This window comes from Tyto alba, unplaced genomic scaffold (genome assembly GCF_018691265.1).
Source record: "Tyto alba isolate M040663 unplaced genomic scaffold, T.alba_DEE_v4.0 Super-Scaffold_13, whole genome shotgun sequence".
Taxonomy (NCBI): Eukaryota; Metazoa; Chordata; class Aves; order Strigiformes; family Tytonidae; genus Tyto; species Tyto alba.
Window position 1 is genome coordinate 42,562,254 of NW_024881275.1, and position 20,779 is coordinate 42,583,032.

Here is a 20,779-nt window from a genome sequence, read left to right on the forward strand (position 1 = left end):
CTAAAGGCAGATTAAGATGTGGAAAAGATGCCTTTTCCACTCTTCTATACCCCTTGTTAGTTTATGCACTTGTTTAAGTGTAGTATTCTTCCCCACATGTTTGAGACCAACAGTAGCCTAAATAATGTAACTGTTTTACACTTAACTGTTAATGAAGTATGTTACCCAGTTTTTAGGGCTGATTCCAGTCACATTCTTGGGCCATTTTTTTTTCCTGTGACTTTAGCCGAGGAAGGGCTATTCTGTCTGTGGTCTACATTTTATAACAGGACACTTTTGTAGAAGAGTTAAAGTTGTTTGAAAAAAGTAAGCTGGAATGATTCTATCTTAAGCACGTTGCTGCTAAACATGAGGTATTAGAAATACTAATCAACAGCACCTAATAGATGGTCTGGCTTTTTATACATATAATATATGTAAATCATAAAGCCAAATCCTATTCCCCTCTCATGAGTCATCTCATTAAATTCATTCGGGCCACTTGCTTAACTTTGAACTCTGAAGTATGCACATGCATTTAAACTCTACCCGGGCTGACCTCCCAGTCTGGGTTAGATCTTTACAGACTGCTTTTGCTATCTGATCACAAAGGTTGTAGTCTCTTTCAAGAAATTTTATACCATTTGAGTGTAAAATTGTAAAGGTACTGAGCAAGGATGCTGTAGGTACAACTTTCAAAGTATGTAACTGATTTAGGATCTTACTGTCATTTTTAAAAATGGCTTGAGCACTGAAAGCATAGATTTTTTAAGTCTTGAAGATCTGGGTACCTAAAAAGAGTCTTTCAGAGGATTTCAGTCAGCAGAGACATCTCCAGTGGCTGACAGTCTCCCCTCTGCTTGGTGTCTGACTAGCCTGGGTAGCGGTCGGTCGGCACTGCCTGACATGGCTGGGCTCTTACTGGAATGGTTTGCCCAGAACTGCTCTGGGCTCCCAGCCTGGCAATCCAATTTGTGAATATAGGAGCTGGGTGTCTGTCATGGTTTGAGCTCAGTGGGCAGCTGAGTACCACACAGCTCACTCCCCACCCTTGCCTACCAGCGATGAGAAGGGAAAAATAAGCCAGACTTGGGATTCAGGATAGTACGGAGAGGGGCAAATAACCCATTATGGTCACAGGCAAAAGGCAGGCTCGCTAGGGAAAGAAAAAAAGAACATAGATTTATTACAGACACTAACAACAACACTTAACAGAGTAGGACAGAGAGAAGCATTGCCACATCTTGAGAACACCTTCCTCCCACACCTCCCTTCTTCCCGGGCTCAGCTCTGCTCCCAACATCTCTACCTTCTCCCCACAGCGGCGCAGGGTCAGGGAAAGGGGGGGTGCAGTTAGTGCTGCTGCTGCTTCCATCTCCAGTGGGGGGAGCTTCTGGAACTTCTTCCCCCTGCTCCAGCATCGTCCCTCTCTCACAGGAGACAGTCCTCCACAAACTTTCTCTGACTTGAGTCCCTCCCACGGCTGCAGCCCTTCCTGAGCTGCTCCGGTGTGGGACACCCCCTCATGCTGCAATCCTCCCAGCGCTGAACTGCAACAGCGGGGGCTGCCTCTTCCCACAAGGCCCCAGCCTCCTTTAGGCGTAGACACCTTAGTTGACTGTGTGAGGCCCCTCACAGGCCATAAATCAGTGTCTGCTCCACCATAGATCTCCATGGGTGGCAGGGGGGGCCGCCCTGCCGTCTCACCACAGGATACAGGGGGGTCTCTGATCTGGCACACCTCCCCCCTCCTTTCTTCCTCCGTTCCTCCACTGACCTTGGGGTTCAGGCAGCTGCTGCATCTCCTCCTCATAAGCCTGACGACTCCTCACCACGTGCCTTCTTAAATATGTTACCTCAGAGGTGCAGCTAATTGGCTCAGCCTTGGTGCAGAGGTGGAACTGATTTGAAGCCAGGGGAGCTCTGAGAAACTTCTTACAGGGGGCCACCACTGTAGCGCCCTCACCTGCTACCAAATAAAACCCCACCACTCACTCAAACCCAGGGCAGCGTGCTGGGGCTGAGCCATCTGGAGCAGAGAGTGGAGTGTAACCTAGCAGGCGTGTTTGAAGCATAGTTAGTGCATCAGCAGAACCAGACCCCTAGAGAATATAGCATATCTTTATGCACCACATTTTTATCTTTTTTTCCTTCCTGAAAACCTTGAAGGTTCTCTGAGTGAGAGGCAGGAGCACCTGGATTTCATAACCCAGTGGTTCAGACAGTCAGCTGGAAGGGGAGTTGCAGGTTGTGATCTGTGCCTTTGTTGTATCTTATGTATTTTAGACTGATCAGTCACTAGATAAAATAAATAAATAAATCCACTGTAGTATCTGCTTGCTGTGAGACCTGGACTATAATATGCCTCAAGTAGTGTGCTCTACTGCTGACTTTTAGCAATGGCACTATTCCTTTCCACCACCTCTAAACTAAAATGTGTACAGAATTACTATGATAGAATGTTTTCTTTTAGAAGAGAGCCTGTGCTCCCTTGGTCCTCTGTCTACTGATGGCATGAACATGGCATGCCAACTCTTTTTGCTGTGACAATACCATATTGTTTTCTATTCCATTGCAGATAGCCTGAAGGGGACTTGCTGGCTTAACATCCAAGACAGTCGCTGTGAAGTCAACATCAATGGTGCTACACTGAAATCTGAATGCTGTGCTACCTTAGGAGCAGCTTGGGGCAGCCCATGTGAACGATGTGAATTAGGTATGCTTTCATATCCTGCATCTTCTGGGAAGGAGAGGAAGTACCACTAGATAGATTCTCATCGGTTTCTGCATGGAAAACAAACAAAACAGACAGCACAAAAAAACTTGTCTTATTTAGCATCACTTGTAATCTCCACGATCAGAGATCATTCTAATTACTCTGAGGTTACCAGGAAATAATATGTGAATAAATCTTTTACTAATTATATATGTTTCATTTCCACAGGGACTGTGCATTGGGGTAGGGAACTAAGGACTACAATAATAAAGTGAAATATCTGGTAAAAGTCTTCAGGGATTTTTATGTTGTGGGCTGTTAGCACTTTTTCCAGCTGTTTTCAAACACATAGCTTATGTACAATTATTGATTGCAGAATGATACTACTATTAGATTACAGGGCTAAGTCTAGAAGTTGGAAGCAGGAATGCTAACTGTGTGCTCTAGTATGTGGAAAAAATACTGTGCCACATTCTCCCCATATGGTTTGAATAATGCCACTTGCATCTGAACCAGTGTCAAGATGTTTTAGCCTTTCATTTTTAATTGGAACAATAACTGTGGGCACATGTATCCCATCTAACAATCATGGTGCAAACAACATCCAACAGAGCTCTTAACTGTGCAGTGCAGCATCGAGCAAAGATACTACTTTGAAGTCCAGGAACATGGTCAGGTTAGACTGGTAAAACTAAGCAAAAATTGATCAATCTAGAGAGCTAATTAGCTCAGACTGGGTACATTTGGCCATTTAATTTCCTATTTTCTAACTATTTCAATTTCAGCAAGCTTTCATATCACTACACAATGCTACATCTTACATGCATATCCTTAACTAATGTCATTGCTCAGATTCTTTATTCAGCTGCAGTCGAAGAAAAGCCTTTAGTGATAACTGGCATCCCTAAAGCTTTTAATCTTTAGGCAACTTTACAGGAAATTTAACTTTCAGCTAAATCAGAGTGCAGAGTTTGATACAATTAGATGCTGAGTGTTCTGGTCTCCGTTAAGAAAATCACACAAGAAAGTAATTGTCTAAGATTTAATTTCCTCAACTATTCATTTATTTTAAGTAAGAAGTATGAGTCAGTACTTTTCTTGATTGAGGCTAGAGCACTCACCACCTTATGCAGTGAAATTATTAAAGAATTCTGAAGATATGTTTATTGTTAAATTGGTTGCTCCTGTTTTTTCTGTAATTCTAAGGCAGTGATATATCTTTCTGGCTTGATTCCAGACACAGCTTGCTCCAGAGGATTTGCCAGAGTGAAGGGTATTACCTGTGAAGGTGAAGTTTTTGCTTCTTATTCAAGTTGTCACTTCTTTTTGCTTTCAAAATGAGATACAGGGGGATTTATTATGTTGGTTTTGTCAGGCACAATCATATTGACCTTAGATGAATGTCTTCACAACCAGATTGAGTGCTGAGAAGTGTTGTTACACTGTTGCAGAACATCAAAATGATACAAAGAGAATGAAACTGCTCCTTCAAACTACATTTAATCCCTTTAGTTTTTCCTTTCTCTCAGCCATATTCATCATCTTGTCTTAGAGAAGAGAAAGTGGCATCTTAGTGCTCTGTGACTTGATGAACTTGCAAAAGTCTCTTGAGACTGAGCCAGATGCTTGTTCAGAACAGTGTTCAGATCCTAAAGTAGTATGGATGAAAGCCTCTCACTTTCTTTCATGTAGCTTAAGTTCTCAATGAAGCTGTAGCTGTTTCCTTCAAGTTAGCATATAACTCAGCTCTTTCTTTCCCCAACAGATGTAAATGAGTGTGATGTTTTCCCGGGTGTTTGTCCCAACGGACGGTGTGTTAACAGCAGAGGCTCATTTCACTGTGAGTGCCCTGAAGGACTGACACTGGATGGGACAGGGCGAGTGTGTTTAGGTAAGAGTGCGCTCAGCTCTTGCCAGCTTTTTGGCTGTGTCCAACAGTTCTCCAAAATTATTCTCAAAGGGTTGTGAAAGGATATTTGGTTTGTTTCTGAATTCCTCCGAAGGCATTTCACTAAGCACATGGTTTAGTTGATGCCTGCTTAGATATCATATGCCTGTGCCAGTTCAGGGAACAGCAGTTAATCCCTTTGGGGGGGTATGAATGTTTGTGTTAAGACTTGTTTTGCCCACAATGCCATCAGTAGGTTTTGCTAGAGAGCTGCCCATACCCTGACTGCTGTTCAGGACCAGAAATGTCTCACCCACTGGGAGCCGGGTGATGGGCAGTCAGGGGTCAGCTGGGGGCCTGGAGTGGGTGTGAACAGTGCTCTTCTCTGCTGCTGGCTCATCATTTTGTGAAATTCACAAATTACCTTGTAGGACAAATATGTTGGTGTAGATTGGTGGGTCTGAGAGTAATCAGAATGAGTGTAGAACAAACTAAGACTTCATCTTTGTTGTACAGGTAAGTGTCTTCTACTGACAAAACATGACATCTGTAAGGAAAGACTTCAGGTATAAAAACTGATGAACCCCTGTGTAAGTTCAAGAAAGCAGAAGTATCCTGTAGCAAGAGTAGTTATTGTTATTAATCTGCACCTTTAGAAGTCAGTGGTCAGAATGAAAAAAGATAAAGTTAGGGTACTGGATGTTTAGAAATAGATTCTGGAATCCATATTAATTTTTCTTACCAATTCTAAGGACTGCAGTAATATGATTACTGACAGCATTGATTTATTTTTGGAAAACAGTGCAGCAGAACAAAAAAAAATTTCCAGCCCTTACTTCATGTCAAGGATTTTCCTACTCTAACCTTTATTTTTTTTATTAACAGTGTTCTTTTCCTCAAGCAGATTCAAATTAAAGCAAACACCTTTTCTTTCATTGCATTATACCTTACCAATATCTGATACAAACAGTTATCAGGTTGTGGACTTTTTCAATGTGAATATAATTCTAGAGATATTTTTTAAAATAAGCAGAATTTTGGAATCAAGCAGATGTGTACAATCAGTATAAATGTGTCAGAAAAAAGAAACAATTCAAAACTAAGTCTGCCCAGACGTGCGTATCTGTTATGTTTGTGCATATCATATGCAGTTTTTCATGTTAGGTTTCACTTGATACTCCATTGATACTCCATACTCGCCAAACCCCCCAAACTTAGGAAGTCTGTTGCCAGTCACTGGCATCTGTGGCCATCAACCCTGTATTATTTCTCAGTGAGAAATTTGATGACAGGTGTGAATGTAATTGTGCTTGATAGATATAATGAGAAGTCAGAGCAAAAGAGCTATTTTTAAGCAAGGCACAGGATTCCTTTACCGTCAAAGCCATGTTCCCTTTTCTTATTTTAATGAAAAAATGACCTTTTACATTACAAGATGTCTTCCTTCTCCTGTGCTACACAAGCACTGTGCACCATGTCATGTATTTCTGAAGAATGTTTAGTTCCTGCAGGATCCACTACAGTGATGTTACTGCAAACAAATATTTATTATCAACATGTTTGCTGAGTCTCTGGAAATTAAAATAAATATGATCTTGATGTGAAATATTTTACAGGAAACCATGAGTATTCTTTGAACAATTTCCATTTCTTATCATTACTTCTAAATGGTTTAACTTCAGATGTGCATAGGGTAAACTGATATTATAAACCTGCATAACTTTGATGGGCTTGTATGGAAACAGTTCAGCAGCTCATCTGTGTTATTTTTAGGTCTTGTATCTTCTCCAAAGTTTTTTGCACTAAGCATTTAAGAGTTCTCTAAGGTTTGCTAAATCCTAACTTCCAGTCCAGTATATCATATGAAATATTAATGCTTATATTTATCCTGAAAACACAGCTTGACCTCCAGTCCATTTCAGGAGGTTCTAGAATATGTGCAGAAGTTATTTTATCACACATGGTATGTCCTTGAGATCTTCCTTGCACACCAAAAATAACTCTTTTCATGCATTTAAGATCAATAAGCTATCAATAAATTTCTGTGTACTATCACAGGCGTATTCTCTAGCACTGCTGTAATTGATACTGTCCATTTTCCATTAATGGTATTATTTACCAAATTTTGGAAATTTGGGCATAGAAATTTTCCTGTGTTGTAGAAATCGGTATGTAGAGACTTAAAAATCCATTTTTTATACTAATTCTAAATTTTAACAAATATTAAATTTTTTTCTAAAAATTTCAAACTGTTTTTCTTTACTGAAATACAAGTAAGTGAAAAGTGTGGAATGATGCTTTCACATGGGTTATTATTGTTATTTTTTTTACTGTGTGTGAGACACAGCAAATCTGATTTTTTCTGGGTCTAGACCAATGTGCGGTACTTCTCCTGACAGCTGGGTATGCAAGTCCAGATTTCACCTACACACTTGGTTGATCTATCTTTTGGTTGACCTACTTATGAGACCCTTGAGTATAACCATGATTATCTTTTTCTGGAAACCATATTGTTTTCTCCTGCTGACTGGTGTTAAAGTAAGCCTAACAACAGTCAACAACATTTTGTTTTCTGTATTCCTTGTATTATTAAATTCATTTAATAATAAAACCATAGATAGAATTTTTTTTTTTTTTTTACTGTGAATGCAGGTCAATTTGTAAATGAGAATACCTGATACAGTAAAGAAATACATGTCTCTCTTCTATCAAATACACATAGAAACCTAAAAAGCACAATCATGTCAGAGTAATGGTATATCTTGATATTAGGAGAAAACAAAAGCAATGCTCATATTTTTGTGCAAGACAACAGAGATCCAGAAACTTACCTGTAGTGTGGTATTAGCAGCTTCAAATGGTTGAACTTTGTGCAGAAGTATGGAGTCATGAGCAGAAATCTGTCTCCCAGAAACTGAGCCTCACGTGTACTCATATATTCAGAAATAGGTGCTTCTGAAAAGCAGAAAACTTCAGCAAAGGGTAAAATGCCTGTCTGTTGTTGTAAAATGAGCAGATATTCGCATGGAGCAATGCTACCTGAAATGGGATGAAGACGAGTGCGTGCAGTCTGTGCCTGGCAAGTTTCGCATGGATGCCTGCTGCTGTGCTGTGGGGGGTGCCTGGGGCTCCGACTGCGAGGAGTGTCCTAAGCCTGGCACCAAGGAGTATGAGGCTCTCTGCCCCAGAGGTCCTGGCTTTTCCAACAGGGGAGATATTCTAACTGGCAGGCCATTTTATAAAGGTAAGGTTTCATTCTTGGATCTAAAAGTTAATTAGATACATCTGAGTGAATATCCTAAGAAATTGCCAGGATTTGTGTCTATATTTGTTCTGTGCTTGAGATGAGAGATGTTATAAAGATGTTAGCGTGAGTGAGCTGACCTTGCAGGTAGAAAACTGTCTGCTTTCATCATGCTCAAGAGTGTTTCCAGAGCCTAAAAGGAAAAAATGCAAAGTTTGAAACTGGTAAGGAAAAAAAGGAAATTACTACAACAGGACTCAAGGGAGGGAGCTCTAAATTATAAGACTAACAGAAAATGTGCACTTTTTTTAAGGTAGTGCTTTGCAAAGGGTGAACTGAAGGTCAGATGAAGTTTTAGGTGACAAACTGAGAAGAAAAACTGTAAATTTCTGAGTTCAGCAGCTGAGGTGATCTGGAAATGTTTTAGTATTTTATTTATTTTTGAAAGGATGTATTCTAAAGCTTTTGTCTTGAAATATTTTGAATTCCTTGAGAAAACTTGAACAGATTGGAACTCTGCTTCACCATAAAAATGCTCTGATTTTCAGGAGTTACTAGTCTCAGGCAGAGCTCTCAGTGTTCAGTGATTTGCTAAACAAATAAGGAAATTAATAATAATCATTGTTTATTTAATTAGAAATAATGAATTTAAAATTATTTAATAATAATAAAATCTTGTCCACACCAGGATTTTGTAAGGTTTTACTTCTTGTTTCTGCTTTTGTATTCAGACCACACTTTTCTTCATTCACACTAATACATAGATACAGGAGATAGAAACTTGTTTCATCAAAGATCATTCTCGGGTAAGGACATTCATCCAGCAAATTATATCAGAGTGTAGGAAAAGCTTATTCAGGTTTGTAAATGCTGTTGTGAGGTTCATATGAGAGAGGCTGACACATGAAAAACCTTTATTTGTCCTATGCAAGATCCTTTAACAGTCTGTGTTATCCAGATGTCCAGAAAAACACATTTAGAAGAGGTGAAACATTTCATTTGATATTCTACTACGGAAAAATTACCCTTTTCTAAACTGAGCTCCAGATATCACTCTGACAATCTCAATTAAAAAAAAAAAAAAAAAAAAGAATCAACCAGGTAATAGTTACATCTTTTACAATCTGGTACAGGAGCATCATAAATATTCATTGTGATACAAAGTAAATTAGAGCACAGTACACATACTGGCATCATGGGCAAAAGAGTCTCAACTCAGGAAATTTCACTGAATTTGATTGACTGATGTTTAGCATAAACTTTTAATTACGAGTTTGGGTATTGAGAAGAAAAGAAAGCATAAACAGTTCAACAGGTAGGGAAACATGTTTTCTCCTCTACCCCAGGCTTGGCTTCAGCCCAGCATCTCTCCTCCACCCTTCTTGGTGTCTGGCCCCCCTAGTCCTGTGGATAAGGCAGTTGGCAGCACAGAGCCTTGGGGACACTGCAATGGTTTCTCTTTGTCACCCTTTGTTGCTTAGTCTTTTCATTTGCTGCCCCTTCCTTCTTACTCATTTCCTGTGCCCTGACATGGCCTCCTCCATGGGACAGAGGACCTCAGGGATGTTCCTGCTCCAGCAGGGATTGTCCACAGCCCTTGCTCCTTCAGGATGTCCTAGCACCAGAATGGGTCACACATGTCCTGTAGTGTTTGGAGGGTGTCTCTGCCCTGGCATGGATCACCCACAGGTCATGGACCCTCAGGGATCTCCCTACCCTAGCAGGGGTTGCATATGGGTCACAATCTCTCAGAGGTGTCTCTGCCCCAGTGTGCATCCTCCATGGGCCACTGTCCCTCAGGGTGTTCCTGCCCCTGCTTGGGTCATCCGTAGGCTACAGTCCCTCAGGCATGTCTGTGCCCTGGCATGGGTCACCCACAGCTGCAGTCCCTCACGGGTGTACCTACCCTGGTGTGGGTCTTCCACAGGCTGTGGTCGCTCAGAGGTGTCTCTGCCCTGACGTAAGTCCTCCAGGTGTGGCAGTCCCTCAGGGCTTCCCCCTCGGGCATGGAGTTCTGCCTTCCAAGAATTCATCTCCAGTCACGTCTCCAACAATGTTCCCTCCTGCTTGCTTCCTCTGTTTCATTTTTCCATTCTCCTATACTGTGTAGGTTCCTCCTACACATCCCTCCAGTCCCCTGCAACCCAAACTCTGCCTTTGCAATTGGTAAGAAGGAACAAGAAATTCCCATTAATTATATATATATATATATATATATATTTGTGCTTAAGAACACTCTTTTCTCTTGTTTTATTTCATAGATATCAATGAATGTAAAGTGTTCCCTGGTATGTGCATGAATGGTAAATGCAGAAACACAATTGGAAGTTTCAAATGTAGATGTAACAGTGGGTTTACTTTAGATATGGAGGAAAGAAACTGTACAGGTAAGTCTTGCATTTTCCTCAGTTTTTCCTATAATCCTAGAATAATCCAGGTTGAAACGGACCTCAAAAAATCATCTGCTCCAACCTTTTGTGGGAAAGGGAGCCTAGATGAGATTATCTAGCACCCTGTCCATCTTGAAAACATCCAGTGATGGGGACTCTACCATGTCCCTAGGGCATTTTAAAGAAACTCACATAGCTTGGTGATCTGGAAGATTAATGTCAGTGATTTCCTTCAGTATCTTAGAGCTTAATCTTTGGACAGAATGGCCAACTGTCTTAAGTTTTCCTTTCAGAAAGTGATTCTTTAATAAATGTAGCATTCTTCATGTACACTAGAAATTTTTTTAATTGGTGTTGAAGATGCTCTGGTCATGCTCTGTCAGTACAATCTGAAAAATCAATAAGGATCATCAGTGAAGTGAAGTTCAGTGTTCTAAAACATAGATTAACTTAATTTACATTCCTTACTCTCTGGTCACTGTATTACAAGATGAACTTGGAGACTCCACTGTAAATTCGTTTTCATGTAGATTTGGTAGCCAAGCACACACAGGCACTGCTGCAGTTCTGATATCAGTGCAATGTTAACTCAAGAAGAGACGTGCGTTTAATTTGGAGGTTTAGTATTTTACTATTTGCTGCCTGGAAAAACTGAAACAGAAGATAAACTTGATAGTTTTCTGGTTATGAGAAGCTGGATGCCTTCATTGTGGGTGGCTCTGTGCTGAAAATTAAGGAGGTTTTGTTACACCACAGAGGCGTCTGTGAGTAAGTCTGAGTAATGTGAAGTGTGGGTGGTAAAGCACATTAACTGAGGTTGGTCTGAATGTTAATGTTGCCCTAACTGGTGATTTCCGTGTTTTTATAGTGATTGCACTGATGAGAAATGCATTTAACAAACTTTATTCCTAAAGTGACAAGAATAGGTCAGAAAACTTCTCCCTACAAAAGCTTTTTTTGGTTCTGTTTTCCATTGAAAGTTTATTCTGATGAAAATGTTCCACTGAGCAGCTGTAGAGAACCAGGTTTTATTAAATGGAAAACTTTTTTTTGTTTTAAATTAACATCAAAATGTTTTATAAAGCCTTCAGGAGGCCAGATACCCTGTAACATCTCAGGCCCACCACATGGGCTACCATCCGACACTTCCACAGATCTGTGTGTGGGGACTAAACTGTCTTCACCCTGCAGAAACCTGGCCATGGGGAGTGACACAGAAGCAAAAGAGACTCTTGCGTGTAGTGAAAAAATAACTGTTTTAAATCTTTATCAGTTTCTTTAGTTAAGCTTATACTTGCCTACTTTTCCTCAACCACAGAACAAATTAGTCTACTGCCCAGCTCACCAACTTACTGCAATCATGTTGATGCTCTTCTCTGATTCCTTGCTCCCTGGACTTCTTGGATGACAGAACCAATCCTATGCCCTGTCCTGGACTAACATCTTAATTGTTTCAAATATTCTGTTATTTTTATTCCCTGTAGAGACTTCATTATTTCATAATACGTAAAAGTTATGGACATGGTAGTGAATGAAGCTGAAGGTAGAGTGTATAGTGGAGAACATGAAACAAAGGCATTGAACCCTAGTTCAGCCCCAAAACACTGAATGGACAGGAGTGTAAGGAAGGCAGAAGTCTGGAAAGATGTGAGGGGATAGTAAATAACAGGCTATCTAGTTCTTTTCAGTCCTCTCCTTCAACACTGACCTGCTTTACTGGATCATATCCATATTATAAATTACTCTTTAGTTTCCTGACTCACTACCAGTGTGTCTTACAAAGACCTCTCCCCCCACCCCTCTTCCCTTTACCTCTCCTCTTTTTGCCTTCTACAAACCTGCCATAATTTTCCACAGTAAGTTTCATTCAAACTTAACTAATAAGATAAGCAGTGAACTGTAAATTTAGCTTTCAAAGGAGCTACTTTAATTCCTAATGGAAAGTGTATAAGTAAGCTTTTATTGGATAAATGTCTTCATAATAAGTTAATATCAGTAGCACTGCAGTCATGGTGTCAATTGGTGCCTCTGTAATAATAACTACTCAGAATTTGTAACAGTTAGTAATTTCCTTAGAAATCTAACCTGAAATTAAACTTAATGAAAGCCTGCATGTTACATAATCTATAGTTGAGAGCTCTGAAGGCATTGCATTATGAATCTTCAATAAATTGTTTCACATAATCAGATACTCCTTTAAATATTAAATTAATTTTATTTTTCTCTGTTAATTTATATACTGTATATGATTTCTGTAGAGTTAATTTATAATGGCCTAGTATTCACTTCTGTGCAAAGCCAGATATACTTAAACTCTGATTTTGGTACCTCTCCATTACTATAAAATAGACATTGATGAGTGCAGGATCTCCCCAGACTTATGTGGAAGTGGTACTTGTGTCAACACTCCTGGAAGCTTTGAGTGTGAGTGCTTTGATGGTTACGAAAGTGGATTTATGATGATGAAGAACTGTATGGGTAAGTGTTGCCAGGATGACCTGGAATCTGTCCATTTACTTTATAAAGCCTGACTATACTCCATACTATACTAGCTCTGCTCCACTGAATACTTCACGTGCATAATTATTGTGACTTCTTGAGCAAATGAGACAGAAATAAAGTTTATAGGACAGATAACTGAACTATGCATATAGCTTTGCTTGTTCTTTTTGCTAATTACGTTTACACATTTCTGTGTAGATGTATTAGAATAACAACAACTATTAATTCATGTAGTTTAAAAATGGCTAATGAGGTATCCAAATATTTGGTAAAGTTAGGAATAGAAGACTGGAGTTTCAAAAGTAGTATGATTCACTTTTCCTTGATTCTTTTAGGCCTCAAGAAGTTCTGAGAGCATTTCCTGAAAAATTACATCTCTCTAATCTGTCTAAAGCTGTAAGAATAGATATGGAGACAGCAAAAGTTACTAGCCACCTTAAAAAATCTTGAGTTAGTATTGTGGAATGCTTCATGACATACATAATTAAATATATAATTAAAATTAAGTGTCTGAAATTTTCATCTTGATGAGGCTGAATGGGTCTTCCTCTTTGCCGTTCTTGAAGATTGTATTGACATTTCCTCTCCTCCTACCCTAAAGATCCTTGCATAATTTCCATGACCTTTCAAGGATGGTCAGGAGTGTCTTCAAAATTACATTGGCCAGCTCCCTCTTACCACTCATGGGTCCTTTCTGTGTCCTTTGCAGCAGTTCCCTTGCCCCATTTCCCTTCATCGTTTTTGCTGCTGCTGTTAGACCCTTCACATCCCTTTTCAGGGTAAACTCCTGTTGGCTTTGGCTTTCCTAGCCCCATCTCAGCACACTCAGATAGTGCCTCTGTATTTCTCCTGCATAAGCTGTCCCTGCTTTTGCCTATTCTATGCTACTTTTTTGTGTCTGAGTTTTGTCAGGAACTTTTGTGCTCATAACTGAAACTCAAATAAGTGGTCCTATGCCCCTGTGTGCCAGGAGACCATGCAGGCCTCCTATCATCTTTACTTGATTTCCTGAAAATTGTCATACTTTTAAACTCCAAAAATCAGAAAAAATCATTGCCTGAATCACAGATGAACATAACAAAGAAGCTAAACTGTGGACCTGAATAGCCTTCGTGAGAGACACAGTACAAATGCAGAGAATCAGTACTTGTATGGTGGAGATATGTTATCTGTAAGACAGAGGCAGGGAATCAAGATGTCACAGAAATAAGCAGAAAGTGTGGAGATAAGAAAAGAAATTACTTCTTGAGGGCCTTTTGCAGGAACTGAGAAAGGGAGGGCATAATGTTCATTGAAAACATTTTGGAGCTGCGAGAACTATCCAAGCAGGAGTATTGCAAAAGAGATGTTGAATTCTATCACCATGCAGTTTCTCCCCTCATGAATAACCTGCAAAACTCAGTGGTGTATTGACTAAGTTCTCTGGCTAATGAAAGATAACACTAGCCTGCCTATCTTAATAGAAATCTAATTTCAAGGATAGGTAGCCATAATGCATCCTGGGAGTCCAAAAGTGTGAGTGCATCCTACACCTTGTACATGTTTTAGTCATATTTCTCTTCATCCAAATCTAGTATTAGCTGGTTTTATCAGGTTTGTGAGTCAACTATTCAGTTTGCCATTATAAGCTGTAGCAAGCATATTTCTCAGCCACAGAACAATGTATCCAGGAGTTACCAAAATGAATAGCCTTTCAAATAAAAGCTTACACACACATCCCCATTGACAGCATCCATAGACAACAATTTCAGTGCATATATAAATGGGTATCTGGTTTCATTAAGAACCACTGTTTTGAAAATTTCATCACATTAATACATTGTTCTAGATGGCAACCATCTAAACAGTTACTGTCTTTTCTCCTGTCCTATATCTCCTAGAATACTTAATTTTGAATGATTAATTTCTGGTGGTTTTGAGGGGAAGAATTCACATTTTTAGAGTTAATAATGTATAGGTTTTTGTTTGACATACTATGCAGTATGAGGGAAGGAACAACACTGCTTTAGTGAAACATACCTTATTTCTGACCTCCAGATTTCTTAACCTACAGACACTGTGAATTCTCTTTGTTGCTCCTTAGTAATGATTTTATATTTGTTTATCATGGTTTCTTCGCAGATATTGATGAATGTGAACGCAACCCTCTGCTATGTAGAGGTGGCACGTGTGTGAACACTGAAGGGAGTTTTCAATGTGACTGTCCTCTGGGACACGAGCTGTCACCATCACGTGAGGAATGCATAGGTGAGTTTCAATTCAGGATAGTAGCCTTCAGCCTTCTAAGAATGGTCATTTGTGCTATGAAAACTTGTCTCTGGCAAATATGGGGTCTGAGGAGTGTCTTATACAAATTCATGGTCCTCCTTTACACAAGTATCTTAAATTAAAACCTTGTAACAGCTCCTGTAAAATCTCCAGTGCCCTTAATGCTGTTGACTTTGAAGAGGAATATTTTACCAGGCCTCTTAACGGATTATTTAGCACTGTACCACTCATGGTGGCAAATTTCAAGTAAAATGCATACAAGCACAAAGTGAACTTCATTCCTATGGTTACAAAAAGATATTATCCCTTATTGAAATGCAGGTCTCATTTGTGAAAATAATTCATGGTGAAAAAAAGGCAAAAAATACAATGCATATTATCTCTTTGGTTTCTGTGTTTGATGCATAGCTGCTTCAAGAGTAGGTTTAAACCAGCAGACTGTTCAGTGAATGCTTGCAGCCAGAAACAAAGATAAAGCTTTGGACACTGACTTAAAGATACTGTTCACAGCTCTATATCTTGAACTGGAACATGCTAAGAACAAGAAAGAAATTGAAAAAGCCTGAAAGCCACCATTTTAAAATAGTACCTCTCACCCTCTTTCTCTGGCATTTGAGCAGTTAGAGTCTGCATTCTGAAAAACACGCAATTTATATGAGTGATTCTTTTCCAGATGTAAATGAGTGCTCATTAAGTGACAGTCTCTGCAGAAATGGCAAGTGTGTGAACATGGTTGGAACATACCAGTGTTCCTGTAATTCTGGGTACCAGGCCACTCCTGACAGACAAGGCTGCATAGGCAAGTGTTGTACACCTTCAGCTACGTATTTGTGCTTCAGCATATATTGTTTCATCTGTCTTTGTTTTTAGTTATTTTCATATCTTCCTTCTGAAACTGAGTAGGGCCATCTTCCCATCTGCTATTAGGCATATCATGAACTACTGTGGACCCTTCTTTTACTTTAAAAATATAAAGAAGGTATAAAGAGGTTGTTGCTGTGCTGAACTCTACAGAATACTTCGAGAAAAAAAAATCCTATGGTGCTACTCCATTAAAATCAGAGGCTTGAACTAACAACCAGAAAATATTGCTTGATTTCTTGATTATGCAAGAACAACCCCATGCATTGATAGTTGCTTTCATTTTTTCTCCTTATTATACACAACTCCTAAATCCTTAGTGTAGTAGTACTGGATTATATAGTTGTCATCACATTGGTAAGGAGAACAGAGGTATTTAGAGTTTTTTTATTTGTTGGTTTTGTTTATTTTTTTGCAAAAATAGAAGTTTGTGCTACGTTTCAAGCTTTAATGAAACTTAAATTTTTCAGGGCTTTTCTTTCTTTCGTTTACACATGTTGTGTTTTGCATTTTTTTTTACTTACCTAGTAGTAATACATATGAACAAAAGCAGCAACTGAAAGTAGCCACTTGCTCCCACAGGTCAAAATGCAGTTGAAAGAAATCTGAACAAAATATAAATCAGAGACAGTAGAGTGAGAGTAAAAATTCAGAATCATATCATTGATAAACTTTTTAATCTGCTGAGTGAAATGGCAAGAGAAGACTTTTCCTTATAAAAGTAGACTTGCTACTACTAATGTATCTTCCCCAGATATTGATGAATGTATGATAATGAATGGAGGCTGTGACACACACTGCACTAACTCAGAAGGCAGCTATGAATGTAGCTGCAGTGACGGCTATGCTCTAATGCCAGATGTCAGGACATGTGCAGGTAGGTTTTAATATCTTGAAAGTTTCAGCATTGTATCTTTCAGCCAGTATGAACATAGTATTCTTTTAGCTGATCCGTACCAGAGTGACAGAATTATTACCTGTTTGGTTGGTTGGGTTTTTTTTCCCAGATATTGATGAATGTGAAAACAATCCAGATATCTGTGATGGTGGGCAATGTACTAATATTCCAGGGGAATATCGCTGTCTCTGTTATGATGGATTTATGGCTTCTATGGACATGAAAACTTGTATTGGTAAGTAGCTGTATGCACCAAATTTAATGCAACTCTAAAAACCCAGCAGCTAATGTTTTAGGATTTTCTGCTGGTTACTTGAAAGTGGGTATTGAAACTGTATATTATAAAAAAAAAAAAAAAAAAAAATCTGTAGATCTTTCTTGCCTATCACTATGGATGTCAGGAAGGGTAGAAAAAAAATTGAAAGTCCATAAAGATTAATCAAATCTCACATAGTTCCAAAAATAAGAGTGATTTAATTGTAATGATATGATTCCTCTAAAACATCTCTATTGAGATTATTTGAGCACCCTAGCATTTTATTCTGTCTCTTGTAAATGTTTTAGTTTATTCCGTCAACTACAGAAAGTTACCATAGAGTAATTATAAAGGAAATTAAAATAAAAGTATCTCCTCAAATTAACCTAACCTGTTTAGTTTATCTTGGTGTTTATATGAAGTTCTTACCTTTTAAATTTAATGTAAAGTTTCTTATGTTTCTTATTTCAAGGTGGTTTTGACTATACTAATAATATATTTCTATATTTTGTGAGTAGCTGTCAAACAAATCTTCACTTTGCCTGTGTGCACACTCACACAGACACACACACAGGAGAAACTAGTTATATGTAATGCTGAGCAGAGCTGTCGTGAGCTGGTTTTATCTCCTTTCTCCATAGTTAGAGTTGAATTTAAGATTTTTTAATTCGCTTTCACTTTTACATTATTCAAGTTTCTTGTTTTCAGTTTTGCAATCATACACCATGTTTATGCAACCAACTTATAAGTTTAGAACTGATCTTTTCAGTATTTTTTTCATACTAGCCATCTTAGTAGCTGTAAAATCAGACTATCTTTTTTAATTTTATATACAACTGCTCTTAAACATTCTTCTGTAGGAAAACAGTATCTGATATTAAGGTTAGAAACATATAGTGAGAAAGTGTGAATTTCTGCATCTATGTAATTGCTTTCCTTACTAACAGCATCATTCAGTTTGTCCAAGAGCCTTTGGGGTAACTGCCGTTTTTTAGTGGACCTAACACTACTTTCAACAAAGTACTTAATTTTTTTCCAGCAGAAGTATTTGCAATACCCTTTATTTATTTGACAGTATGTGAAATTAGATGATCTTTGCAGTTTAGCTAGTGTAAAATTGGAGCTCTCTTGAAACATGTTGAGGTTTCTTTCTGCTTCTTTCACTGTCAGAGGGACTTTGTTTCTTGTCAGCAAAGAATTCACCTTGCCACACAAACATACAGACTTGGGATCATTAGTAAAAATTATTTCCTAGCTACCTATTTTCTAATGGCGTAGCAGAGTGATAGATACTGATCTGTACTAAAAATCTGCCAATGATCCATAGTCGTTCTTTGGAACTTAAATGGAAGGCTCTGCGAGAGCTACTCATAACCATGAACTACTAAGAGAAGGAGTTTGAAATTTCCATGTGGTCTTAAGAGTTCCCTGTTTGATATGCTTCATAGTTCAGACTTTTCCAGTGAGATTTTGGAAGCAGGTCAATTCTTATGTTCCAGGGGTGTCTCAGCAAGCAGAACTACAGAGGTAAGTCTGAAGCTCCTGCAGTTGAGGAGACAGAGCATGGCAGCTTTCTTTGCCTTATAGTGTGACAACTGATTATGCTAGGGAAATAAAGGTTGCTCTAATGAGAATATTTAGAAGGCTGATAAAATCAGCCCTGTTTTAAAATACAAAAGTAAGTTTTACTAAATTCATTTAATAACAACACATTTGCCAATGGTCAGTTCTTATGCAATATTGATCATTATCACTGCACAAAGAAAAACTGTTACTTTTTAATAATCCCATGCTAAATTACATGCAAGTATAGAATACCACCAAGCTGTTATGGGTAGTTTGCGTTGACTGGCTTCCAGCCTTTGGTGTTGCTTAGTCACAAAGGTCAGAGTGATCAGGCTTGAGCACTTGTCCACAAGACAAGCTGAAACTGAAGTGGGTATGTCTTCTTTCTTCTCCAATTTTCCATGCTAATATTTTTATGCTATTGTCCCTCTCACAAAGAGGAGGGTTCCTTCTACTCCTTGTAGGGCTTGTCTTGTTTTCTTGCCTTGCCAGTCATTCTTCTGGTGTACCTGTGAGGTTTTCCTGCCTACCTACAGTCCCTTGTGCCTATACTGTCCTTTGTCTGGCAACTTCTGTGACCTGAATGTGTCCTTCCTGTCTTTTTTTGTCACTTTGGCTGCACTACATGACATCTTACTTCACTCAAAAGGACAACTACAAATACCAGAAATGCCTTTTCATCCACAGTATAGTGACTCCTTTTAATGTCATAGTATAGTACTGTTAGTTAATATCATTTCAAAGGACAAATGGAAGTACTGGATAAGATATTTGATAAGGTCTTGGGCCATATGGCTCCACTGCAATATGACTCAGAACACTCACATGAAACTCCTCAGTTATCCACTTGACAGGTGCCCAAGACTAGTTTGTTCTTGTATCAGTTTCATTGTTTCATAAGATTATTAAAAAAAACGCTTTGGTTTACTTTATTATTTTTTATAATTTTGACAAATGCTATTCAGATGTATCGACACACTTTCATATATCATTATTCAATTTTAAATAGTAATCAAAATGTGCAAATTGAAGCCTGTAGATCAGTACAGTAAAAGTAATAAATTCACTGTATAAATTCTTCTTTGTAAGAAAATTATAGCTATATTATGAAGAACATGTTTTTTAAAAATGCTTTAAAGTGATTATTGCAAGAAGTAAGAGACCAATAATTAGCATTCTAAACAAATTAGAAAACCACAGTGATATTTCATCCTTACTTGTTTTTAGGGAATTAAAAGAATACAGAGTGGAGCAGCTGATATGATGAAGATTAATAAATGCCACAAGTCATAGGGGTGAATCATGCTTCTGATATTTTCACCTCAATGAAAGCATTCCAAAAAAGACGAAGTATGCTGTTAAATGACAGTAATGTGCAACTAATAATGAATGTATGTGCAATTACAGATGTGAATGAATGCGATTTGAATTCCAACATCTGTATGTTTGGGGAGTGTGAAAACACTAAAGGTTCCTTCATTTGTCACTGTCAGCTAGGCTATTCAGTCAAGAAAGGAGCCACTGGATGCACAGGTAAAGCAAATTTCCAGCATATTTGTATGTGTGTGCACATATCTTGGTTGGCTCTAGGTAAAATAAATGCAGAAATGTTCACACACAAGTGAGAGACTGGTATCTGTACATGATAGTAAATATAAGAGTAAGCATTTTACATTTGTCAGCATGTATCCAGAGTCTGTAAAGGTTCATTCCTTGACCATATCAATATGATATGAGAGGTCCCTTTCATAACTGTAATTTTAAAGGCAAAGCTTTTATCAGTGTAGATTGGGGGAGCATCTGTGGTACGAAACATAGTTGGGGGGGGCACAGCTGCATTTGTATTAGAAGTATTTTATCAGTACTCATTTGTCATACCTACTTAAAGTAGGAACTCATCTGTCAACTAAAGCTGCAGGAAATAACCCTGCAGGAGGACAAAAGGGGGAAAAAATGTAAAAGAAAAGAATGAAAAAAAAGTGGTGATGTAAAAGGGAAAGTATATGCCATCCTTCAACCCATGCTAACAAATTTTAAGGAATCAGTGTCAGTCAGTTTCAAACTCTGTCAGTTCCTGTGATAGTTAAGCAGTACCTTTGTCTTCTGCAAGCTGGGTCCACTGCATTCCAGAAGCTAAATTAATCCAAAATTATTTTTTCTGGGAAAGTTGACAGAATTTCTTCTATAACTTGGTCTTTAAGAATTTGTTCT

The 20,779-nt window shown here is 38.5% G+C and overlaps 1 protein-coding gene across 1 annotated transcript in view; it reads left to right on the forward strand.

Annotated features, from left to right (window-relative positions):
- FBN2 (fibrillin 2) overlaps positions 1-20,779 on the forward strand; it is a 181,645-nt gene that overhangs the window by 111,251 nt on the left and 49,615 nt on the right. Inside the window, exons 21-31 of the mRNA XM_042787813.1 lie at positions 2,558-2,695; positions 3,933-3,983; positions 4,461-4,586; positions 7,600-7,827; positions 10,089-10,214; positions 12,567-12,695; positions 14,841-14,966; positions 15,661-15,786; positions 16,603-16,725; positions 16,856-16,981; positions 19,976-20,101. Coding sequence (XP_042643747.1) covers positions 2,558-2,695; positions 3,933-3,983; positions 4,461-4,586; positions 7,600-7,827; positions 10,089-10,214; positions 12,567-12,695; positions 14,841-14,966; positions 15,661-15,786; positions 16,603-16,725; positions 16,856-16,981; positions 19,976-20,101 — 1,425 coding nt within the window. The remainder of the gene's footprint in view (positions 1-2,557; positions 2,696-3,932; positions 3,984-4,460; positions 4,587-7,599; positions 7,828-10,088; positions 10,215-12,566; positions 12,696-14,840; positions 14,967-15,660; positions 15,787-16,602; positions 16,726-16,855; positions 16,982-19,975; positions 20,102-20,779) is intronic.